The 23,969-nt window shown below is 52.6% G+C and overlaps 3 protein-coding genes across 17 annotated transcripts; 1 reads left to right on the forward strand and 2 right to left on the reverse strand.

Moving 5' to 3' along the window:
- On the forward strand, positions 1 to 4,281 carry SLX1A (structure-specific endonuclease subunit SLX1A). 7 transcript variants are annotated; one of them, XM_077314640.1, is made up of 8 exons: positions 1 to 226; positions 1,164 to 1,374; positions 2,010 to 2,061; positions 2,169 to 2,498; positions 2,766 to 2,908; positions 3,032 to 3,119; positions 3,256 to 3,278; positions 3,395 to 4,281. In XM_077314640.1, the coding sequence occupies exons 1-7, from the start codon at positions 16 to 18 to the stop codon at positions 3,262 to 3,264; spliced, it is 1,044 nt and encodes a 347-aa protein (XP_077170755.1). In that variant the 5' UTR covers positions 1 to 15; the 3' UTR covers positions 3,265 to 3,278; positions 3,395 to 4,281. The 7 variants fall into 7 exon arrangements, with proteins under 7 accessions (XP_077170755.1, XP_077170754.1, XP_077170758.1 ...); XM_077314643.1 differs by lacking the exon at positions 3,256 to 3,278 and adding an exon at positions 570 to 757 and having other exon boundaries at positions 113 to 226; XM_077314642.1 differs by lacking the exons at positions 1 to 226; positions 3,256 to 3,278 and adding exons at positions 266 to 350; positions 570 to 757.
- LOC143826059 (zinc finger and SCAN domain-containing protein 23-like) lies at positions 4,127 to 10,994 on the reverse strand. Of its 4 annotated transcripts, none has more exons than XM_077314623.1 (5): positions 10,661 to 10,994; positions 8,095 to 9,030; positions 6,855 to 6,978; positions 5,904 to 6,384; positions 4,127 to 5,527 (listed from the first exon to the last, which is right to left on the reverse strand). In XM_077314623.1, the coding sequence occupies exons 2-5, from the start codon at positions 8,878 to 8,880 to the stop codon at positions 5,512 to 5,514; spliced, it is 1,407 nt and encodes a 468-aa protein (XP_077170738.1). In that variant the 5' UTR covers positions 8,881 to 9,030; positions 10,661 to 10,994; the 3' UTR covers positions 4,127 to 5,511. The 4 variants fall into 4 exon arrangements, with proteins under 4 accessions (XP_077170738.1, XP_077170735.1, XP_077170736.1 ...); XM_077314620.1 differs by having other exon boundaries at positions 5,904 to 6,387; XM_077314621.1 differs by having other exon boundaries at positions 5,904 to 6,387; positions 8,095 to 9,034.
- A 1,912-nt stretch (positions 10,995 to 12,906) lies between these two features.
- Positions 12,907 to 23,448, reverse strand: LOC143826029 (uncharacterized). 6 transcript variants are annotated; one of them, XM_077314547.1, is made up of 5 exons: positions 23,369 to 23,448; positions 18,139 to 19,227; positions 17,426 to 17,552; positions 16,422 to 16,526; positions 12,907 to 15,349 (listed from the first exon to the last, which is right to left on the reverse strand). In XM_077314547.1, exons 2-5 carry the CDS (start codon positions 19,006 to 19,008, stop codon positions 14,022 to 14,024), a joined length of 2,430 nt encoding a protein of 809 aa, XP_077170662.1. In that variant the 5' UTR covers positions 19,009 to 19,227; positions 23,369 to 23,448; the 3' UTR covers positions 12,907 to 14,021. The 6 variants fall into 6 exon arrangements, with proteins under 6 accessions (XP_077170662.1, XP_077170665.1, XP_077170661.1 ...); XM_077314550.1 differs by having other exon boundaries at positions 18,139 to 19,224; positions 23,369 to 23,393; XM_077314546.1 differs by lacking the exon at positions 23,369 to 23,448 and adding an exon at positions 21,294 to 21,784.
- Between the last annotated feature and the right edge of the window lie 521 nt (positions 23,449 to 23,969).

Below are 23,969 nucleotides of genomic sequence, written 5' to 3' on the forward strand. Positions count from 1 at the left end.
GCTTTCCCAGTCTCTATGGTTTTTCCGCAGTCCTTTCATTTCCATTTTTACATCACTTCCAACTATGTTATTTTTTTTAAACCTGCCCGCTTGACGTTATTTGATGGGGGCGGGATAGCTCTGCCCTCTGGTCAACAGGAGAAAACAAAGAAAGGGCAAAAACCCCCAAAGAGTAGTTGGGGTAGAAGCGTAGCGTTGCCAGGCAACGGGCCGCCCTCGAGAACAGGTGGGTGTTAGGGTGCAGTGCATGATGGGAAGGGGCCATGCGGAATGGGCGGACCGGGGTTTGAAAGACGCAAGGGATGTCGGGAAATGCCAATTCTGTCTAGCCAGGCTCTGCTAGAAAGCAGGTAAGGGCTGCAGTGAGCTTTCCCCAGTTTTCTCATGGGCACGCTTTTCCTGTGCTGAGACAGGCAGCAGTTCAACAGGTGATGTCCCCCAGCCTAGAGATGCTGAATGCGATGTAGCTGTTAGGAAAAGAAGAGCTGGCTTTTTCTACCCCACTTATTTGCTACCCGACAGAGTCCCAAAGGGGCTTACCATTGCTTCTCTTCCTTTCCCCACAACAGGCACCCTGTGAGGTAGGTGGGGCTGTGAGAGCTCTGAGAGAACTGTGACTGGCCCAAGAACTGTAACTGCATGTGGAGAAGTGGGGAATCAAGCCTGGTTCTCCAGCTTGGGGCCCATCACTCTTAACCTCAACGCCACGCTGTATTCCAGGAGCTGTGTCAGGATAAATCGGGACAAGCCCAGGCAGGTAGGACTGCCAACTCCTGGCTGGGAAATTCTTGGAGGTTTGGGGAGGGGCAGGCTGAGGCTGGGACCTCAGCGGGGTATAATGCCATTGAGTCTACCTTCCAAAGTAGCTGTTTTCTCCAGGGGAACTGAAGTCAGTTGTAATTCCCAAAGATTTCTAGATCCTGCCAGGAGATTGGCAGCCCTACCAACAGGGCAAAGAGCAGGGTGGGAAACCAGGAGGGGCTGGAATAATAATATATTTTCTATTTCTAACCAGCCCTTCCTCGAAGGCGGTGATAAAATAACCACAATTGATAATTTTAAAACTTTCTACTGATGTCAGACCTGATGAAGGCTTGGCTGATGAGTGGCTATCAAGTGCAGTAGAGACTCTTAATTGTCATACACCTTCTTTCTATATCCAGCTCCCTCGGCCCCAGCCTTCGACTCCTCCGTGGCAGCCATGGTGGTGGAGGTGTGCAGCTTCTTTGGCGTCTACCTTCTGTATTGCACCAACCCCCGGTACCACGGCCGCGTTTATGTCGGCTTCACCGTCAATCCTGAACGGCGGATAGATCAGCACAACGCTGGGAAGCATCGTGGAGGGGCCTGGAAGACAAGTGGCCGCGGCCCTTGGTAAACCCTTTGCCTGTCTGCATGTTCCGCCTTGCATGTCTTGCTCTGGAGGCCGGCCGTTCTGTGGCATGCTGGGAATTGGACCTCCTGAGTTGTGTATGCTGGGAAATTTATTTATTTATTATTGTATTCCTCAACAGCTGCTTTCAGTCCAGCTGGCTTGAGGCGGTTAACAATAAAAACAACGACAATAAAACCCAACACCCAATAACCCTACCTCACTAAGCTATACCCCACAACTAACTCAATGGACCCCCTCTGGTGGGGGTCCTCTAGGTGGGTGCTCCAATACCCAAAAGAGGGACCCAGTAGATCTTTGCTCTGGCCTCAACCAAATACCTGGTGGAAAAGCTTCATCTTACAGGCCCTGTGGAACTGTGATAGTTCTGACTGGGCCCTTAGTTCTTCTGGGAGATTGTTCCACCAAAAAAGTCCCGGTCAAGGCTAGGTGTATTTCAGTGGGCCAGGGATCACCAACTGATTCGAATTAGCAAAGAGTCCTGCAAGAGGCATAGGGAGTTAGACAGTCCCTCAGATATGCTGGGCCCAGGCCGCAAATGGCCTTAGAAGGTCAAAACAAAAACTTTGACCTTGTTCCGGAATGCAGCTGATCTGCCCTTCATCTCTCCTTGTAGGGACATGGTGCTGATCATTCATGGCTTCCCCTCTGACGTGGCCGCCCTGCGGGTAAGGTGTCCCACTGGCACACGGGGGTTGAGCTACCTTAACAGTGGAATGTTCCCCATTCTGCTAAACCTGTCAAACTGATTTCCCGTCTCGTCTCTCTGCTGCAGTTTGAATGGGCTTGGCAGCATCCGCATGCCTCCCGCCGGCTCACCCACGTCACCCGCCGCACTTCCAAGGAGCGCCAGTTTGACTTCCACCTCCGTGTCCTGGCCCACATGCTCCGAGCTGCCCCCTGGTGCCGCCTGCCCCTCACCATACGTTGGCTCAAGCAGGAATATCACCGGGACTTCCCGCTGGGCTTGGAACCTCCCTTGCACATGCCGGTAGCCTTTGGTCAAGTCCGTGCTGTCAAAGGAAGCCAAGGAGCGAGACCAGAGTCCCCTGGAGAACTCCCGGCAACTCCAAAATGTTGCAGCGTCTGTCTGAAAAGGTTCCAGGTAACGTCACTTCTGCAAGGCCAGGATCCTTTGGCAAGAGAACAAAGTGGAGAAAGAAGAGTGGCCAAGAAACAGGGCCTGTTGCTTGACATGGGGGTGGCATTTAGAGATATTTGTGTTTCTTTCATTTCTCTAGTGCTTGTTTGGCTGAGAACTCCAGCAAACAAATGATGAGCCCAAAGCATCTCTAGAAGTGCCACCATGCTCCTCTCTTGTTCTTGCAACAAACTAGCCCTGCCACTGTAACAGGAATCCTTTTTGTTGCAGGACGGGGAGGAGGAGGAGGAGGAGACCCCCTTGCGCTGTTTCCATGCTGGGTGCTCCATGGCAGCCCATATCATTTGCCTGGCCCAAGAATTTCTACAGAAGGAACCGGATCAGTTCTTGCCGATAGAAGGGCAATGCCCAGGGTAAGCAGCCCCTCCTGTGCCCCGGCAGAGCAAGAGAGGTGACTTGCTTTGACTGCCGATGCCAGTTTTCCCTCCTGACAACCACACCCACTCTTTTCCATTTTTAATTTTTTCCCTTCTTAGCTGCAAGAATCTTGTGCTCTGGGGAGACCTGATTCGCTACCATAAAGGGTGCTATGGAGACCTAGAGGCTGACCCTTCCTCCTCCCAGGTAAATTTATTTCACTCAAATTCCTAGACCCGGTTCTGCGTCAGAAGCCTCTCTTTGTATTGAAAGGACCACCCTTCCTCTTCTAAACCTTTTCTCTTTACAATCCTCTGGGCATGCTTTCTTGGCTCCTGCTCAGCAACGGTAAGAAAACCTGTACAGGTAAGACAGTCCCTGTCTCATGGACTCCTGTCATTCCCTGCCCTAATCCTCATTGGTGCCACTTCAAGATTTACTGCATCCTGTGTAACTGCCTATCCTTCCCTTCATGTCTGCAGGAACACTGGGCCAATGAGCTGAACTGTGCAGGAGTTGGCAGAAACGCATCTAAGGACGGCTCCTCTCCTTCAGCGGAAGATGACCTCGGGAGCCTAGCAGTCGGAACAGCCCTTCTGTAACCCTCAGCTTCACTTCCTGGACAGCAGGGAGTCTCCTTACCCCTTTCTGGCTGGACCCCGGCCTTTTAAACTCCCTCCCCCCCCCCATAATTATGTTTCAAATGAGAATGAAGTGGACCAATTAAATTAAGAGACTGAGATGGAGGCAGGATACCTGTGCAAGGAAGTTCTGAGGACCAGATGCTTAACTCTTCTGAGAAGAAAGCATCATGAATGACTAGTGAGGGTCTGTCCTCTTGCACTGATAATTGCCTGAGTTCTGCTACAAAATGGTAAAACTATCAGTAATAAATATTTATGAACTAGGCTCCCTAATTTGGGCGGCAAGGCAATGTACAGATGTTTTAAATATAAATTCATACATAGTGCGGAAGTCGTACGGTTCTTCTTGGCCACGGGATACAACGCAAGCTGCTATCATGAAAGGTACTGCGTGACCATGTCAACACATCCTCCGCTGCGGCTATTCTGACACGTTAAAAAAAGTGCCCTGGGCTCTACTCCAGGGAAAGCTCCATACATTCTAGGTGCTGTGTTGCTTTCACGGATCATCAGCTTCGGTTAGAAGAGGCCCATTGGATACTTGAAGCAAGAGCCTTCCCATGGGGTGGATGGGAGTGCTGGAATATTCCTACCAGATTTTTATTAATGCAGGTGTCTTAGAATGTCAATGACTGACACTGTATATATTCAGAACTTTTGTTTCTAGGAGTGAGAAATAACTATCCTTTAAAAAATGAAATAAAAGTAACCCTTTTAACACAGAACCACCTCGAGTGGGCTACCTATTTTCACTTAGAAAGCACCTCAGCTTGGCCACAGTGTCTCTGCAGCTGGTGTGGCCAACCTGGCTATATGATCTTAATTTCAAACTGGCAAGGGTGTACTTCACGCTGGCCAGGGGCTATTAGCTTGTTCTGGGACCCTGAAATTACCCTCCTTGGCACGCCCGCACACAGAACAGTACACCCACTGTAATCGAGAGTGTGAGAGTAACACACTTCCGGTTTCCCCACCCACCCACTCCTCCGACCATTTCCTGCATTCTGCGTGGGGTTGGACTAGATGACCCTGAAGGTCCCTTCAGACTGTATGACCAAGATCACTGTTTTTTTGACCTGTCCCAGCAGCTGCACCGTCCACCACTGCCTCTTTGACCCCGAACGGCAGGGATTACGTTTTCCTCCATGCCGTGAAATGAAAAGCACCAGGAATCTCTTTCTGCACACAGAGCCATGCAAACAAGCCAGCAAACCTTAAGGTTAAGGCAGCCCTGGAGGGATTTCAAGCAGACTTCGGCTGTTTCTAGTTTGCCCTGGTCTAGTTGAGGTGTGGCAACCAGTCCCCAGAGGTAGCAGTGGCCAGATAGCTTCCTGCTAGCCCTGACATTCTGTTGTTGTTCCTAGAGCACATTTAATTCTCGAAAAGCTCACACACAGGAAGAACGGCTAATTTCATTTGCTGATACTGCGAGGTCGCAATAGTGTTATTTCTATCCGTGCGCCACAAGGTCAAAGTGCTATTAAGCTTTTGGCCGACAACCGCGGTTATGGTGACCCGTTGCATCTCCTGCCCCATTTGGCCAGCTCAAGATTCACTCGTCAAAAAGGCAACCTCGCTCAGCGAGAGTCCTCTGGCAATAAAATAAGCTGCCTAGTCAAATAGTCTTGCGTCCAGCAACACCGGTTAGTCTGTGCTTAGCATTTCATTAAAAGGGGCATCCCACCTACACCGCCACGTGCTGCTTGGATCACGTTTGTCCCCCCTCAGCCTCTTGCCAGAAGCGGACAGAGTTCTTTTCCCCACCCCGATCGGAGCAGAGACCCTTCAGAGGGATAGCTTGTCCTTGGCTGAAGCGGGGAATGTCCCAAAGTCACTCTAACAGCTTAGCCGACACGCCCAACCCAGGGAGCCTGTCCTTGTCCTCTGAGCAGCAGGTTAAACATGCTTCGGCATCCTCCCTTCTGTCGTACGGACGAGTCGCGCCGGATCCTTCGTCAAGACCTTCCCTGGCTGCAACCAAAGCAGAGGGTACGTTATTAGAAGAAGGGAGGTCAAGGGTTGCTCTGTCAATTCAGGGCATCGTTGAAAGCTAAAACTGAACCAAAAACCCTTCCTCCCCAAGGTCAAGGATGGCTCAATTTGTGGCATAGCCTGGTCCTTCTGCCCCCTTTTATCGCCCTCCCTCCTCAGATCCAAGTAAAGATCCGTTCAAGAAGCAACACAAATATATTAAAGCTTAACCTGGGTCACCAATTAGCAGTATCAATAGGAAGGCAACGTGTGACTTCTAAGAAAACTCCCGGGCTGGGCCCACCTTAAATGTTACTCTGGTGATGCAGTCGCCACTGACAACACAAGGGGAGCAAAGGAAAGACGTGGCTCTTACCACGAGTGGCGCCTCTGGTGGTTGACCACGTGTGAGCGCCGCGTGAACCTCTTCCCGCAGTAAGCGCACTGGTGGGGCTTCTCCCCCGAGTGGATGAGGAGGTGTTTCGTGAGGGTCGTGTTCCGGTTGAAGCTGTTCCCGCACTCGGGGCACTGGTAGGGCTTCTCGCCCGTGTGGATCCTCTCGTGCCTGATGAGGTCCCACTTCTTACGGAACCGCTTCCCGCACTCCTTGCACAGGTGCCGTTTGACTTCCGGGTCGGCGAGGACCCCGTCGAGGTCTTTGTCCTTCAGCATCCTCCCTGAGAGGCAGCTCTTCGGCGGTCTCCCCGGGCTGAGCTCGCTCACGTACGTTCTTTTGGGGTCCATCCTGTGGAAGGCCTCCTCTCGAAAACCTCCGAGAGGTCTCCTCCCTTGATTGTCTACCTCGGCCTCTCCCTGGAGGACCTGCTTGGCCTCCGTCCTGCTTGCAAAGTTGCTGTCTGCTGGGAAGAAAACATCCAGCGAGTCACACAAACCAGCATTTGTATTTGCAGACAAAGGAGCTCTGAATTCAAATCTCCACCATACCATGAAGTCGCCTGTGGCCACTAACTTTCTCCACCCTTTCCCCACTCCCCGTCTGTAGTTTTCCGTGTAAAATTGGGGCATCTGGTTTCTTCTTCACAGCATCTGAAGGGGTGAGCTCTCCGCTGCAACAGCCAGCAAAGCTCAGATTTTAATTTAAAGCAAGTCTCTAGCCCTTAAGATCATCCCGAACATGTGCAAGTAAGCAATGCCAGAGCCACCACTGGTGATTCAGGCCTAAGAACCGGATGCCACAATTAGATTTGGGATGCTTCACATTCCTATGGATATTCATCAGTTTGCTCCCCCCTCCCTTTTTGGCTCAGCATCACGGGGATGCTGATCTCCCCACGGCCCAATCTTCCTGCCCAGAACTTGCAAGTACCTTCAGGGGCGCTTTCCTTGTGGTCAGCTTGGTTGGTTTCCTTGGGAGGCCTCTGTGCTGCGTCAGACAAAGCTTGATCTACAACAGGGGAGTTGATGATCACCATCTCAACGGGCACGGTTATCTGGGGGGGGACAAAACCATAAAGGATCGGGATACTTTGTTAGGGGGAAAAGGCGCATCGGAACTAAACTCTCAAGATGCAACACGTGTTTTCCTGGAAGGACAGCTGGCTTGCATAGAAACTAAAATGGAGTGTACATTCCCTGGCTGTCTCCCTGCTGCATCCACCCACTGTCCTTCTTGTGGCAAATATTTGGGTGATAGCTTTCAACATTCATAGAGGAAGGAAGCCTCTTTCCCTAAACATGAGAAATCTCGTGTTTTTGCTTTTCAAGTGGCACCAGGAAGCGCCCACACTATTTCAGACTCCTCTGTCCTTCCGGTGGGCTTTTGTTCCACACAGAAACTGGATGTCAGATTCCACACACTGCATTTTAGCTTCCGGGCATTTTAGTTGCCCTCGCTTCTCGGCCCTGCCAGGTAGAACGAGCTCTCCAGGGAGATCAGAGCCTTGACCGAACTTGCCAAGTTCTGCAGGAACTGCAAGACGGAGCCCTTCCACCAGGCCTATGGTTGAGGCCAAGAAGCTAGACCAGGGGTAGTCAAACTGCGGCCCTCCAGATGTCCGTGGACTACAATTTCCAGGAGCTCCTGCCAGCGAATGCTGGCAGGGGCTCCTGGGAATTGTAGTCCACGGACATCTGGAGGGCCGCAGTTTGACTACTCCTGAGCTAAACCATCTAAAAATCGGGTCTCCCTCCCGTGCCCCTCTTCCCATCCCCCCTCCGCCTAGTCAACATCATGAATGATTAACACCATCCCCTATCTCCATAACAATCAATGCCGCTTTTTTTAATGCTGCTTTTTTTAACTGCGTTTTTTTAATGTTAATTGATTTTATTATTTTTTTATTATCATGTCATAACATTGTTCACCGCCCCAAGAGGGCAAGTCCAAGAGGGGAAGCATATAAACCGAATAAAAAATTAAAAAAAATATATTCTGTGCATTCTATTTTATGTATTTTATCTATTTTGCCAGCTGCCTTGTTCCGTAAAGAAGAAAGCTCGCTACTAAATGTTTTAGATAAATCCACACACGAATATGGAGCTTCCTTCTTGAAGATTTGCTCTCTTTCGCACCTGAAGAAGGTCAGCATTTAGAAGCCCCTCCTCACCTGTTGTTCCCACCTCTTGGCTGCCTGCTGCTCCTGCAAAAACTCCTCGGCCAGGGCCACCGCTCGATCGCACGTCTCCGGCCCGCGCTCCCTAATCCAGCTCTGCATTTCCTGCGGCAGAATGACCAGGAACTGCTCCAAGACCAAGAGATCCAAGATCTGCTCTTTGGTCTGACTTTCAGGCCTCAACCAACGATGGCAGAGCTCCTGGAGCTTCTGGCACGTCCCTCGCGGCCCCTCGGCGTCCTGGTAACAGAAATGCCGGAAGCCTTGGCGGTGCGTCTCCGCGGCAATGTAGTTGTCCAGCCTCAAAATGGCCACCTTCACCTTCCCGTAGTCACCCTTGTCTTTCGGATCCAGGCTGAAATACGCCTGCTGGGCTTGCCCGCTGAGAACAGGCATGAGCCGAGCCACCCACTCTTCCCTAGGCCACTGGGAAGCGTCCGCCACTCGCTCAAAAGCGGACAGGTAGGCTTCAGTGCTGCCGGATTGAGGGAAAGTAGGCAACGGTAAAGCGTCCCACACAGGGGCCACCACGGGAGTCTGCACCACCTCCAGCACCCGCTGCCACTGACAATCCCAGCTGGGAAACAGTTCCTCTTCCAGCTCCTGCTTCACCCTCGGCATGGGTGCTCCTCTCGATATCCCCTCAGCGCCTCCAGCCTGGTTCATACAAGCGGCTTTCTCATCTCCTCTCGCGCCGGTATCCACTTGGCCCTGGGCCTCCAATTTCACGCAAAGCGGCAGCGGCAGACCTGCTGTTGTTTCTTCTAGAGAAGCGGCCATTTTACGTGTTGTTCGGTTGTTCGGTTTCTTGCGATACTACTGTTGGCCTTATCCCAGCAAGAGTTTTGTCTCCACTGGAGAGAAAGGGTCAAGGTTCTGACTCTGGTCTATCCTTAGAGGAAACTGGGGCCAGGCAGGGCAGGCATGATCCTGTCTGGGGAAAAAGTACTATTAGTTTTGTTTGATCAATGTACTTCAGGCACAACTGCTCCTCTTGGGGTTTTCTCCTTTATTTCTGACCCTCCCATGTTTCTGTCCATTCCAACTGTACAAAAGAAACAAAAAACGGCCCCACCTAGCATAGGAGGAAAAACGAGGCATCCAACTTCACTTCCTTCATTTATGCTACTACACAAAGCTATTGCACATTAGAGAGGGGCATGCAACAATTAGTAAGTCTCACCCTTCCAAAGAACTCACAATTTAACACAGCCATGGGGCAAAAAAAATATCAAGAGGGATGGACAGATATGAGCAAACACAACAGAACACATTTCCTGATCATTAGGAACCAAGAAAACCATTCGTCACAAATCTTGCCCTAATTTTAAAGTCTTAAAACTGTGCTGGAATTTTTGTATAGATTCTGCATCTGTTCTGTCATTTTTTGAAGCGGCCAAAGGCTACAAGCAATAAAACTGACTATGACATTTACTAATCATACTTTTCTATCCTGTTTTCACTGTATCTTGAGCGCTTCCTGTTATTGCTTTAATCTCTACAACGAGCCAGTAAGCTAGGACAGTATTGTCACCCCCACACAATTGTATTTACTTATTTATACCCTCTTCTCCCCAAGAGAGACCTAATGCGGCTTAGAGCATCTTTCTCTCCTCTTCCATCCTCCCCAAACAACCCTACGAGGCTGACAAGGTCACCCTGAGAGCTCCCATGTTAAATATGAGGATTCCACCCGGGTCTCCCAAGATCCTCCTAGTCCTACACCCCATCGGCTCCCCCACCTCACCCCATTGCTATGGGGCAAGTGCAAATCAGTGGCTTGCCTAGCCAAGTGTGTTTGTTCTAGAGCAGGGGTAGTCAACCTGTGGTCCTCCAGATGTTCATGGACTACAATTCCCTGCAGTTGCTGGCAGGGGCTCATGGGAATTGTAGTCCATGGACATCTGGAGGACCACAGGTTGACTACCCCTGCTCTAGAGGCCAGCTCTGAACAGCCTCAGAGCTCTCAGCCCATACCCATGCCAGCCATTACCTGTCTGTCCGCTCAGGACACAGAAATCTTTCATGTCAAAGACCCCGGGCCCAGCTGCCTCCACCTGTCAGGGCATCGCTAGGGTCCCACCGGGAGTCTGGCATCCCTAGCCCACCCTCCAAAGCAGCCCTGTTCTCCGTCGCCTGGCGATGAGCTGCAATTCCAGGGGACCCCCAGGTCTCACCGGGAGTCTGGCATCCCTAGTCCACCCTAAGGACGCACGAGGACATCGTTTCCGGCCTTCCCGGGCCACGCTCCCGCCGGACCTGGGGCTGTTTCCGTCGCCCGCGAGCCTAGCCCGGCGGCAGCTGCCGGCCCGTGTCCGGCGATCTCGAGAACGCCACGGCGAAGCCAGAAGGGCGTTTCGCCGCAGCCAGTCCCGAACTGGGGCCCCGCGCGGCCCAAAGGAAACAGACCCCCCCCCCCCCCGTTGGCCAGAACTTCAAGGATCCACGCGGCTTTGGAGCGCAGGGGGGGACCTCGGGGTCTCCGCAGCTCCCAGCCGCAGGGGTCTTTGCAGCTTCCCTTGCCCTTTTAGCTACCCTCCCTCCCTTGCACCGGACTCACCCCGTTTGCGCTGCGCAACCGCTTCTCCCTCGCTTTGCAGCCAGCCAGAAGAACATTCAAACGGCCAAATGCGCTTCCTCCCCCCGTTTGGGCGGAGAAGGGAAGCGAGGCGACACCTCCCCCCCCCCGGAAAGCTTAGAGCCTCTCTAGGAGCCCGGCGGCAGCTTTTTGGGGCTTTTGTTTTAACCCTTTCGGGATCTGAAGGCCTTGGGAGCCTATGCGCAATCCCGGGCGCGGAGATTCGAAGAGCGAAGCTGGTTTCGGAAGACCCGCGCCTGGGCTCGAGCCGTCGCGTGCGAAATCGGAGGGCAGTGCGGGGTGGCCAAAGGGTGGCTCTCCAGAGGCCCGTGGACTACAAGTCCCATGAGCCCCTTGGGCAGGGGCTCATGGGACTTGCAGTCCACGGGCCTCTGCAGAGCCACCCTTTGGCCACCCCTGGGTTAAACGGAGGGGAAGCAGGTGTGGTCTGGTCAGCTGGTGCAAAGATGGACATAGCCGCCTAAGGGTTGAATTGCTGGGAAATTGCATTTTCAATGTTCCAGCTTCTCACGGGAAAATCCAGCTGCGGAAGCACATTGAAAGTGCGCCATCCAAGAGCTCTCTGCATATGTTGGACAATGCACTTTAGTAGATTTCTGTTTTGCACAGGAAAACCCAGCCATGAAAGCATATTATCTGTTCCACACATATTGGGTAAGATACATTAAATGTGAATTTGCAGATGGATTTTCCTGTGCGGAACAGGAAAATATGCTTCTAAAATGTGCAGAATGGTGGAGAACATGGACGTTTATACCTTTTTTCCTTAGAGTGGACCCTAAAGCTTCTTCAAATGCCATTCCCCCCTCCTTTGGTTTATTCTCCCAACAAGGTGAGGCAGAGAGAGAAGGCTGGGCCCCAGATCATCCAGTGAGCTTTCATGGCAAAGCAGGGACACATCCTGGCTCTAGCACATCCTAGTAGTCCGACTCTAACCATTCTGGCTGGCTGGCTCTCTCTTTCTACGGGAATGCCCCTCAATATCTGATCCTTAGACTCTCTGGCCTATGAAAAGGCAGATTTGATATGCCAGTTTCAGAGCCAGAATATAATAATTCTACATGGGGTAACTGTGTTAGTCTATCGTGGTGAAATAAAACTGGCGTTTGGTTATGGTGAACCCACCGGATCGCTGCTTTATTAGCCCCAAACAGTAATCAGCCAGACATCTTCAGCAAGATGTATTCCCAAGGCCTGTGATGAGCCTGGAAACGAGGAATATCACAGGCAACTGCTCAGATATCGATGTAGCAATGGAATCTTAAAAGTGATCTTAAAAGCCCAAACTGGTTTTAATTAATAGTGTTATGGTGTATAATGTTTTAATTTTTATGCAATTATTATCATGTTGTTAGCCGCCCCGAGCCAGCTTGCCTGGAGGGGCGGGCATATGAATCCAAATAATAAATAAAATAAATGTTTAGAATGCATTGTATCCTGCAACCATTCTGGATTAACTGGGACAAAACATTACTGCTCCACTCATCTGTACTATTGGGAGAGCGTCACTCCTTCGTTCTTTCCCCTTTTGATCTCCTGGGTAACCACCTTCATTCACCTTCCCTTTCCACAACAAACACCCTGTGAGGTAAGGTAGGTGAGAGAGAGCCCTGATATTACTGAAGAAGAAGAAGACTTGGTTCTTATATGCCCTTTGCTCTCCCTGAAGGAGTCTCAAAGCAGCTTACCGTTGCCCTCCCTTTCCTCTCCCCACAACAGACACCCTGTGAGGTGGGGGAGGCTGGGAGAGCCCTGATATTCCTGCTTGGTCAGAACAGTTTTATCAGTGCCGTGGCAAGCCCAAGGTCACCCAGCTGGCTGCATGTGGGGGAGCAGGGAATCAAACCCGGCTCTCCAGATTAGAAGTCTGCACTCCTAAACACGAAACCAAATTAATTCTCCCCCGTTTGGGAACCCCTCCCAGGACCCTCATAAACACCCAGGGTTTCACAAAAGCCTGCTCTGTAGGTACAGGACGTCATGAGCCCCTGTAGTGAGAAGGGGAGTGCCACAGAATCAGAGAGCAGCTACTGAACGCTGATGTCCAACTGGCTCACGAGTACTGCCTGCAATTTGGCCATTCAATGTCCCAACGGGGATGGAGATTAATCAAGCAGATGCTGATTTGTCCCAGCTGTTAAATCCCAGTTTTCCAAAACTCCTCACCCTCAGGAGACAAGTGTCAAGACACAAAATTCAACACCGGCTCAAGAAAGCTGCAAAGGTTTATAATATAGAAGCATTTCTGACAGGCTCACACAGACGCACACCGGCCCACACACACAGACACAATTCATGCAAACTCGTCCTATGGTGTGTTCACAAAATATTAAGGGAATCGCATAAATATAAGGAGGATAAAGAGCTACAGTGCAGCCATTCAGTCAGAAGAACATACTCTGGGTGCCAAAGGCCAGTGATGACAGGAGGCGGGAACAGGCAAGAATAAAGGCAACCTTGAAAACTAGTCCCTGCAAGTTACTAGTCCACAAAGGTTTCTCCAATCGGCCAGCTGCCTCGTTTTACAAAAGTCTGAATATGCAAGTATCATGGGTCCTTCAGGGTTGTCCGTTCCAGCTGGCAGACGTCCTTGCAGAGGAACATCTTGTGCAGTGCTCGATGTCCCTTTTTAACAGAGATGAGAAGCAACAGAACCTGAGACCGTCTGTACGTTGCAACAAGTCCCTTTGCCCGGTTTTCTTGTTTGGCCACCTGGAGAGGACCCGTTCTTCTACTGGCCATCAGCACACCTGTAAATAGTTTCTCAAGCACCCAAGCAAATCATTTCACCCAAATTCATTCACTAAAAGCTTCCAGCACCAATAAAGCATTCTGAGAGTTCTGGAAAGACGTGCAATCCCCATTGACCAGGTTAAGCACTCCTCTGGCGGCCCAGCGGCTGGGACACGGTGAGAGCTTGTGAGGTTCCTTGTGAAATGAGGTTGGCTGCTGTCCAAAGAGAGGATGCCAATTTGGGGCGGACTCTGTATTCCAGACTAGCATACAGTTCCTCTCTCCATAAGTGCCACGGCTGCCCTTGAAGTGGAGCAAACACTCTGCAAACGATCCTACTATTATTACTTATCCTATTATTATCATTCAAATATTTATCCTATTATTCTCATTTGTCGAACGAAAACTGTCCTAGATCTGTAAACCAAGTAAAACAACGCTTCCTAAAGGTTTTGGTTTTTAGAAGACATCCGTGCTGCCTTGTTTGGGGAGGAGGGGCGTGGGGGCTGCCTACAGTTTTCATAAGTACCAATGGTTTGAAAGACGGCTTTCAAAGACGACTCCGAAAGAGAACGCGTTCCCTGATTTATCAGGAGGCGTCTGCGAGCCGGTCGGGTGGGGGGTTCAATTCATTCACCAGCTGCCTTGCGTCACCCTGCAGATCTTTGGGGGTTGGCTGCGTGAACCTTTGTCGGCCCAGAGTGGGGTAGGGGGGGGACCCGCGGGCCCCTGGGTGGACCCGGGTGTGCTTGACGAGGTGTGACAACTGGCTGAACCTCTGCTCGCAGACCTGGCAGGCATAAGGCCTCTCGCCCGTGTGCGTGCGCTCGTGCTGCACCAGGGTCGACCGGTCGCCGAAGCGCTTGGGGCAGGCGGAGCAGGCGTAGGGGCGCTCTCCGGTGTGCACGCGCTGGTGGATGGTGAGGATGGAGCGGTGGCGGAAGGACTTGCCGCAGACGCAGCAGGAGAAGGGTTTGCTCCCGCTGTGGATCTGGAGGTGCGTCCGCAGGTTGCAGCTCTGCGTGAAGGCCTTCCCGCACTCCTGGCACTTGTACGGCCGCTCGCCGCTGTGCGTCCGCAGGTGGCTGTGCAGGTTGCTGGGGTGGCCGAAGCGCTTGTCGCACAGCTGGCAGGCGTACGGCTTCTCCTTGGTGTGGACGTACCGGTGGCGCCGCACGTCGGCCCTCTGCTTGAAGGCGCGCCCGCAGTCCGGGCACACCAGGTCCGAAACCACCGTGGCACTGAAAGGAGGGTGCCAGGTGACGATGGAGATGCCAGCCTCGGGGAATCTCACCTTCGCGGGTGGCGGGTGCCAGGCGACGTTCGGGATGCCGGCCTCGGGGAATCTGGCCTCCGTGGGCGGTGGCGGCTGCTTCTCCTCCGGAGGCTGGCTCTCCTCCTGAGGGGGTGCGCCGTCCGGCAGTGGCAGCTCCTTCTTCAGCTTGGGGGGCTCATCGCTCGCCTCAAGTTTATTTCGCAGTTTGGGAGGCTCGCCGACCGACAGCGGCTGCTTCTTCAGCTTCGGAGGTCTGTCCTGCAGCCCCGGTCTCTTCTTGCGCTTACGGGGTTCAGCGGCAGCCATCATGGCCTTTGCTTCCTGCTCTGCCGATGTTTCTCCCTGCAAGGGTGGCTGAGACGTAAGCTGGGTCATCAGCGGTGTCTCCTGCATTTTCCTTTTGTGACTTTTATCTTTGGGGGCTGGTGCCTGCCTTTTTGTGGGGCGGCTTGCCCTTGCATGCCCCTCTTTGCAAGGGTTAGAATGCTGCTGCTGCCTGGGAGTGGAGAATGAGCTGTTCACCCCACTCACCAGGCCCGAATAGGCCTGACTTGCTCTCATTCCCACAGAATCGCCCATCTGCACCATTTGGTCTCTCTTCTCCAGAACCAGGTTCCTAACCACTTGGAGCAGTGCTTTTCCTGCAAGAGAAAGAACAGGAAGCTGGTGCACATTTGTCTCTGGAGCCCCACTCACAAACAACCCCTAGTTCCCTGGATCTCCCAGGTCAACTCTAAGCACTACGCTGGCTACCGAATGGGGATCTATGCTGAAGGACTCCAGAGACTGCAGGAGTTAGAAATCAATATTTGTTTCTGCTGCTCTTCAATTTTGCAGGGACATTTTTTTTTTAAAGCAAGGACAAGGTTCTAGACCTCAACAAAAAAGTGTCGGTATAGCGTATCCTACTGGAATTCCAGTGTTTACACCTCTTATGACAGCTCCTTGTTCCTTTCCCTACATTTCTGTTCAGGCAGAATAACGCTAGGAAAAGTTGAAGGCAGCCAAAAGAATCCAAAAAAACAAAAACAAGCAAAACAAACAAAACCGAAAAACAGCCTGAGGTAAAGTTACTCAGTAAAACAGCCCTGAAGGGTTTTCCAAATGGGCGAATTAGTTAATTTTTTATTCTTGTTGTAAATTTGTTTACAACATTTATTGGGTGTTATGACCATATATGGTCATGTCGCCCCGCCCCGCCCCGCCCCTCCCCTCCCCGAATGGCCAATAGTGGGCCTGGAGGGGGTGGGAAGGGGAGGGATCCCTGATGGGCATGTCCACAGCTCTGCTTCCTCACCATATTTTGCACGATTGCGCCATTTCTGAGATTTCTTAAAGTCTGAAGAATGTTTCAGGGGTTTCTCAACAGTAAATAAAGTTGAGAAAGGCTGCAGTAAAGGAAGCCGCAGCCCTCAGTTTGCAAGACCGGAACAAGCCTGTTAATTATAGGACATTTTGAAGGTCCTTAATTTGTAGGGTTGCCATCTTGGAAGCAGTTTGATGGCACGTAACACCATACATACACACTCCTGGCTTTGCAAAAAAAGTGCCTGCACTCGAAAGCTCACGCCTTGAATAAATCTTTGTTGGTCTTAAAGGTGCTACACATCTACTGGACTCTGAATCTGTTGTATCCCTTTCTACTGAGAGAGTTCCTTCAAATCAGGTGAATCAAAGCTAAACTCTCCATTTCAACCCCTCCTTTGAACTGACCTTTTTCGGAATCTTCTGCCATGATATCTGAGCTTTCATCTTGGAAACACGGTTCTCCCCTTTCCTCTATCTGGGCTATTAACTTGGGTTTCTGCACAGGCGCTCCTGCAAAAGAGAAAGAGAGAAAAGGGAGATCAGTCAGGGCACAAGCAGAATCCACTTCGTCACAAACTAAGGAAGGTGGCATGTCTCTGTAGCACATCTGAGACCTCCTTTAATGGTTAGGGATCATAACAAAGGAAAAGACATTCTCGGAATGGCTGACAAAACTTTACACCAGTGGTTTCCAGACGTGAAATGGCCCCGGGGTGCTGCTCTTTGGGGGCTGTATGTGTAATGACTGAATGCGCATGGACTGAGGCTAGCTGTCTTCAGTGAGGATAATCATGGTGTACATTTCTAGCTGGGAGACCAATGCAGAGGGAAAAGTTCACGCTTCTTCTTCCCATGTACCTGATCTGAATTTTCCCACCCATGAGCTGTGGCAGAGGTGGTCAAACTATGGCTCCATGGACTACAATTCCCATGAACCCCTGCCAGCACAACAATTGTAGTCCATGAGCTTCTGGAAAGCCAGAGTTTGGCCACCCCTGAGCTAGGGAGTCAAATTTCCCAGAGCAAGTCTGCTTGACATGGAGCAATGGGTTGGATCTATGGCTGCCAGGTTCCCTTGAGCCACACGGTTTCCCCCCCCCCTGCTTGTAATTATCTTTCTGTGTGTACTTTCATCTTGTTATCTTGATTTCCCACCTGGAGCCTGGCATCCCTAGCTGGATCCACTAGCTCTATCTGCTGGAGAAACGGTCAGGAGATGCACGCCTGCTTTGACCATTTGATGCACTCCTGATACCTACATGTCCCAAAGCCATGGGGGATGGGGGTTGTCCCATGCAAGGGAATTGGGTGGGGCTATGTGAAAAGGTTGGATGGACCCAGACCATTGTATCATGGTGAGGGAGGGATATCGGCCCTGGTGCTAAGTGAAGAGGCCAAACAATGCTCACCCAGCGTGGACACGTTCCGGAAGTTCTCAAGCATGACCTCGCAGTACAAAGCTTTCTGCTCCTCTGAGAGCAGGGCCCACTCGGTGCTGGTGAACTTCACGCAGACGTCCCTGAATGGCACCGCTGGCTGTAAGGGGAGGAAAGAAGTCTCAGTTTAGAAGCGGAATGGGAAAAACACAGGCCAAACTCCGCCAGGCCCAAAACACACAGAGGGAAAGGCCCTTTTCCCAGCCTTCTAATACAGCAGCAGGAACCAGGGGTAGTCAACCTGTGGTCCTCCAGATGTCCGTGGACTACAATTCCCATGAGCCCCTGACAGCAAACGCTCATGGTAATTGTAGTCCATGAATATCTGGAGGACCACAGGTTGACTACCCCTGGCAGGAACAATTCAGCAGCCGGCCTCAACCCAGCTATGATATCTGAGCATTATCCCCACAAATGCAAGAGGTTAGATCCAGGCTGCTTTCCCACTGGATCTCACCAAATTCTCCTTTACACAGTTCCTGTCCCCCATGGCTTTGGTCAACTCAGGTCCCATGATCTGCAGATCAGCTTTCTGGGGTCGCAAAAGGGAGTACCTATTTTTTACCAGTGGGAAAGCTGGCTGGATCTTAATCCCTCGCAGTCAACAAAGAAACAAACACAAGGTGATCTGCTTTGTCACAGGGAGCAAATCTTCCCCTTCTCTCCCACCTTCTCTGCTCAGTTACCTGCTTTGCTAGCTCAAAGCCTTCGGCGAGATCCACCGCCTGGGCACAGGTGTCGGGGCCGCATTCCCGGACCCAGCTTTGCATTTCCAGCGGCAGGATCGCCAGGAACTGCTCCAAGACCAGCAGCTCCAAGATCTGCTCCTGGCTGCGTTTCTCCGGCTTCAGCCAGCGGTGCCCGAGCGCCCGGAGCTTCTGGCATGCCTCTCGGGGCCCTTCGGCCTCCTGGTATCCGAACTGCCGGAAGCGTTGGCGTTGTTTCTCCAGAGAGATGCCGTACCGGTTCAGGATCCTCTCCTTCACCAGGTCGTAGTCTTGGGTGGAGAGGCACTTGGAGACGCCGCAGGCCCGAAGAGCCTGACCGCTCAGGTACGGTTTCAGATGGGCCACCCAGTCCCTTCTAGGCCATTGGCAGGTGCGGGCCATTCCTTCAAAGCCTTCCAGGTAGGCCTCAATATCATCTTCCGGGTGGAATTTGAGTGCCCACGTGTTGTTCGGTGAGGAGGAGAGCTCCGGAACCACATCAGAGGAGGTGTCGAGACCTGCCAGAGACTGCTCAGAGGTCCTTGCTGGTTTCGAGCATGTTGGAGGACAGAGGGCTTCTTCTGGCTGCAGCTTTATACTCCTGGGAATACATGGCAACGGCCGGGTCTCCATGGCTTGTAACATTTTCCGCCAAGAGTCCTCCCAGCACTGGGGCGTGCCGGTGTGTGCCTGCTCCGGAGCCACATGCCGGAGCAGCTCTTCGATGGTGCCACACTGGACCACGCTGGGCAAACTGGCCAGCCTTCCGAAGGCATCGGCCTCCTGAGCAGCTGGCTTTGTCAGGACCTGAATGGCAAACGGAGAGCCAGGCTCCACCTTGACGGCCATTTTCCTAAGCCTTCCCAACTCAGAGCCCGGGTCCTGCAAACTCTCTTTCTCGGGAAGCTGCTGGGCAGCACCCAGAGGCCGGGTTCAGGTGCCAGACTCAGCACAAGGGGGATCAGGGGATCGGTACGGGCACGCCAACGAGGTTACCGCGGAATCCTCTCAACCGCAGCGGAGGGACAATCTTCCTTGAAGAAGCAGAGGCTTCAGAGAGCGTTCCTTCTGGGCAAAGAGAGTGAAAAGGAGCACAGCGATTAATCGGCAGGCCGGCTGGTTAAGTGTCAACATGAGGGAACTACATTTGCTGATTTGCTGACTTCATTTGCACCCAGCCTTTCTCCCTAATGGGGATCAAAAACAGCATGCCTCCTTCCTCTCTCTTCCATTCTGTCCTCACAACAACCCTGTAAGATAGGCGAGGGCACGAATGTCTAAAGGTTCAGTCTGGAGAAAAGGAAGTTTGGCTGGTGGGAGGGGGGGGACACAGGATCGCTGTCTTTAAGCATTTGAAAGGCTGTCACTTAGAAGAGTCTCTGGGTCAATGTCCCTTGTGATTCTGTGAACTGTCTTCTGTCATTTGGGAGCAGGTCTGGGGACATTAACTGACTCTAATTGACTCTAACTGCTTTTATTGCTTTGCGGTGCTTGCTCCTTTGTGTAGTCGAATTGCCAGGACCTGTGGGAGAGGGGAGCTTGGACACTACTGGTGAGGCTGGCCTTGAGTCAGCACCGCAGGGCAATAGAAAAACAATTTAAAATCTAATAGTAATGATGATGTAATATGCAACATGCAAGCTTAAATGGACTCTGGGGAATGGTAGAGGACAGGAAGGCCTGGAGGATCATTATCCAAGGGGTCGCGATGGGTCGGACACGACTTCGCAACGAACAACAACAGCAACTGTGTACAACAGGGGCAAAGACTCGTTTGCATGCTTCTTCCTGGGAACATGGGAAACCCGCCTCTTGTCAGCTGGGGGGGGGGGGGTTTCGGGGATTATATTGATCCCTGTATTGCCTATCAGATTAGTTTCAGCAGGAATAATCACGAGATTCATATCGCTACCTCAGTAAACGGCTTTTGCTGCTAATGCCGAGTGTGTCCATTGAGAAAACTGGGATGTGACAGTCAGTGATGCTTTGGGCTGATCCTGCATTGAACAGGAGGTTGGCCTGGGTGGTCCCTTCCAAACCTAGGACTCTATGGCTTGCCCAAGGTCACCACCCAGATAGTTTCCATGACAGTGCGGGGAATCAAACCCGGGCAAGCCCAGATTTTAGTCTGACGCTCTAGCCACCTTACTGTCAGATAGATAGACAAGATGGATAGGATTGGACGGATAATCCGTCAGCTTATTTTCAACAACCGAATGAATTTGAAACGTTTAACGGGGTCACCAGCTGCTCTGCTCTGTTCTCAGTCCACAAAGCTGCCTCTTCCTGGACCCGCAAGGAGCGATTTCTGTGCAGAGAAATGACCAGGTCAATTAAGCAAAGGGAGGCCGAAGCAGGGTCACCTGTCTGAATTCAAGGGGGGGATTAAGGTGCCCAGAAAAGTACTTTCTCTGCTCTTGATTTTTAACAGGGCGCCTCAGTGACCTACGCAAGATGAAACAAGGATGGTGCCCTGGAATCCCCTGTTTTTGCAAATCAAATTCGAGAGAGCAGCAGTGGTCAGAATGCACATTCGATTTGAAAACAACCCCCTCTGCCTCTCCCAGTTGCTGTCCAGGGAATCTGCTGCTGAAGCAAATATCTCCAGGGGGAAGCAGAGAAAGAAAAGAGCCCCCCCCCCCAAACTTTCCACATGCTACTTTTAGGGATTCTCTCAGGCCTGCTTCACCTCAAGATGGATCCAGATAAGAAGCATGTTCACCACATTGCATCATTCCCTTCTACCAAGATGCCCACTGTTGCCTTTTATCCTCAGGCCGACCCTGCAAGGTAGGATAGTCCATATGCGGGGGGGGGGAGTTTGCTGGCACACCCCCCCCCTTCTGAAGTCTTCTGATCCCTAAACCCTGGTCCCCCTCTGTCCCCACCCCGGACCCAAATGCCAGGTCTCCCGGAATGCAAAGCTGAGCGGCAGGCCAGGTGTTGGGGCATCACCTGCTTCCTTGTGGGGCCGGGGCCAAGCTCCACCTGACCGCCGCCCCCTCTCCAAACACTGCCCTCACCCCGCCCTCCTCCCTTCCCAGGGTTGCCAGATCCGGGCTGGGAAATACCTGGGGACTTTGGGGGGTGGAGGCGGGAGGGACGTCGGCGGCGCGTCATGCCACGGAGCCCACCTTCCGGAGCAGCCCTTTTCTCCAGGGGAACTGATCTCTGTCGCCGGGAGACGAGCCGGGAAAGCGGGGGATCCCCAGGTCCCACCGGGGGGCTGGCATCCCTGCAATCGAAGCCACCCGGCGGGGAAGGTGCCACGTCCCAGCGACTCCCCCCGACGGGCCAGGACGGGAGACGAGCCTCGCCTCGCCTCGCCTCGCCTCGCCTCGCCTTCCCTTCCCTTCCCTTACGCGAGGCTTCCGGAGTCCGGATCGGGGCCGGCCGTCCCCGCTGCCCTCTGGGCGCCTCCGCCCGTTGCCCGGATCCGGTTCCTCTCCCCGCCGCCTTGCGCTGCCGCCGCCCTCCCGCCGCCCGGACGGGTCCTCCTCCCCGGCCCGGCGCTCCCCGCCGTCCTACCCGCGCGCTCCCCTGCGCCCAGCGGCCGAGACGGGCGGCGCTGTCCAACTGCGGCCGCCCGGAGGAGGCGAGGGCCAGGCCCGGGGGTGGCTCGGCCATAGGCTGCGGAGCCTGTCACTCAGCCAGGCAGAAGCCGCCCCCCTCCTTCTCTCTCTCCCCCCCCCCCCCCGCCCCCGCGCTTCCCTTCCACGCCGGATCGTGCGCTCATGCCGATGCACTTCGGGAGCAGAAGCCGAGCCCGGCCGCCAAAGCGCAGCGCAAGGGCGCGCGATCCGCTCGCCCTTCAGCCGCACCCGGTTGAGTAGACGGCGCCGCTTGCAAGCCGAAGCAGCTTGACAACGAACCAGAAGCGAACCGAACGGGTTCGAGTCCAGCGCCGCTCGCCGTGTTGGTCTGAAGCAGCGCCACGAAACTGGAGTCCAGGGGCACCTTTAGGACCAACCAAGAAGCTTGAATAAGTCTTGGTTGGCCTTGAGGGTGCTATTGGAGGCAAAGCAGGGGGTCGCACCCCTGCCAGGGAAGGACTGGGGAATTCTGCAAGGGGTGCGGATGGATCTAGCCCGCCTGCATCTTCTTTGCTTTGGCAGGGTTTGAACCTGCAAGAGTAGCGGGGACAGCAAATGGCCTTAAAAGAAGAATATCGGTGCATTAAGAAGAGAAAGAAACTTTGTGTAGGCAGAGGAGAGAGACCTGCTGAACAACATTTTGTTCTGCTACTTTAGACCAACATGTCTCCCCACCTGAATCTGCCAGGTTGGAGGCAGAAAAATTATAACCCCAACCATAACTGTCTGCCTAATATTTTAGTGGCATATGGTGCTCTGGAAGTGTATCTTTCAACTGTATCTCTAACAGGGGTGACCGAACTGTGGCTCTCCAGATGTCCATGGACTACGATTTCCATGAGCCCCTGCCAGTATGAAGCAGGGGCTTATGGTCATTGTAGTCCATGGATATCAGACGAGTCATTGTTTGGTAACCCCTGGTTCTGGATTGTAGGCCTGATGGGCTTGATACATTCAAATCCTCCTCACAGCCACAGTCTCTTCTTCCTGTTCTCCGCAGTTGTTTTCGGGTGATCACTTGCTGACGAGGTCAGACGGCTTCACAGGATGGAAGAAACCCTTCTGGGGCAGGCTGGCCTTCCAGCATCTTGAAGCTGTCCCCTCTTGAGAGAAGTCACACCTGTAACTTCTCCTGTGGGCACCATTTCAATCAGGCCGGTCACCTGCAGCAGCACCAAGCAAGTTTGGAGCTGCTCCCAAGGTGACCTTGGGCTGCCATGGCACTGAGAAAGCTGTTCTGACCTGGCAGGAATATCAGGGCTCTCTCAGTCTCACCTCCTTCACAGGGTGTCTGTTGTGGGGAGAGGAAGGGAAGGTGAACGTAAGCCGCTTGGAGACTCCTTCGGGTAGAGAAAAGTGGCACATAAGGACCAACTCTTCTTCTTCTTAAATAGCATCAGGGCTCTCTCAGCCTCGCCTCCCTCACAGGGTGTCTGTTGTGGGGAGAGGAAAGGGAAGGCGATTGTAAGCCACTTGGAGACTCCTTCAGGTAGAGAAAAAGCAGCATATAAGAACCAACTCTTCTTCTTCTTCTTCTTCTTCTTCTTCTTCTTCTTCAGGTTGCTAAGTTGGGACTCTGCCAGTACCTCCACAGCCAAATAGGGGCAGTTACTCACCTCCTCTCTGGCCTGACAAAAGCTGTTCAGGTCTTTCCTCTGTAACCCTGTCCTTGAGGATGCGGTTGATTAACTGCCAAGAAGGGTGGGGTTGGGAGCAACATAGCAACCAAGAACATTCTGGAATACTGGGCATGGCCAGTTCTCTCTGACAGGGCCATCCTGTTCTCAGTGGCAAAGCCAAATGATATCTCATTCCTTAGAAGCAGTTCTCACAGAGCACTTTCTCTCTGAGGCTCTCTCAGCCTCACCTATTTCACAGGGTCTCTGTTGTGGGGAGAGGAAGGGAAGGTGATTGTAAGCTGCTTTGAGACACATAAGGCCTGCGGAGCGACCTTGGGCCATTCACAGTTCCTCTCAGTGCTCTCTCAGGCCCACCTCCCTCACAGGGTGTCTGTTGTGGGGAGAGGAAGGGAAGGCGATTGTAAGCCACTTTGAGACTCCTTCGGGTAGAGAAAAGCGGCATATAAGAACCAACTCTTCTTTTATTTATTTATCATATGGCATGTGTGAAGTATAGCCAGGAGATCCTAAGGTTGTCTGTCTGCCAAACAGGAGATATTCAGCAATGGTTTGCTATTGCCTCCCCCCACATCACGAC

The sequence above is a fragment of the Paroedura picta genome, chromosome 16, assembly GCF_049243985.1.
Source record: "Paroedura picta isolate Pp20150507F chromosome 16, Ppicta_v3.0, whole genome shotgun sequence".
NCBI lineage: Eukaryota > Metazoa > Chordata > Lepidosauria > Squamata > Gekkonidae > Paroedura > Paroedura picta.

Bases quoted from the DNA above. Each gene is read 5' to 3' on its own strand.
- SLX1A (XM_077314639.1), top strand. From the start codon at position 16: ATGGTTTTTCCGCAGTCCTTTCATTTCCATTTTTACATCACTTCCAAC. The intron at 2,062-2,168 runs GTAAGGTGTCCC...TCTCTGCTGCAG, and splicing joins CTGACGTGGCCGCCCTGCGG to TTTGAATGGGCTTGGCAGCA. The intron at 3,120-3,394 runs GTAAATTTATTT...TCATGTCTGCAG, and splicing joins CTGACCCTTCCTCCTCCCAG to GAACACTGGGCCAATGAGCT.
- LOC143826059 (XM_077314620.1), bottom strand. From the start codon at position 8,880: ATGGCCGCTTCTCTAGAAGAAACAACAGCAGGTCTGCCGCTGCCGCTT. The intron at 6,979-8,094 runs GTGAGGAGGGGC...GTCCCCCCCCAG, and splicing joins CCAAGAGGTGGGAACAACAG to ATAACCGTGCCCGTTGAGAT. The intron at 6,388-6,854 runs GTACTTGCAAGT...TTTTCTTCCCAG, and splicing joins CAAGGAAAGCGCCCCTGAAG to CAGACAGCAACTTTGCAAGC.
- LOC143826029 (XM_077314547.1), bottom strand. From the start codon at position 19,008: ATGGCCGTCAAGGTGGAGCCTGGCTCTCCGTTTGCCATTCAGGTCCTG. The intron at 17,553-18,138 runs GTAACTGAGCAG...CTCCCCTTACAG, and splicing joins GCTTTGAGCTAGCAAAGCAG to CCAGCGGTGCCATTCAGGGA. The intron at 16,527-17,425 runs GTGAGCATTGTT...TCTCTTTTGCAG, and splicing joins CCGGAACGTGTCCACGCTGG to GAGCGCCTGTGCAGAAACCC.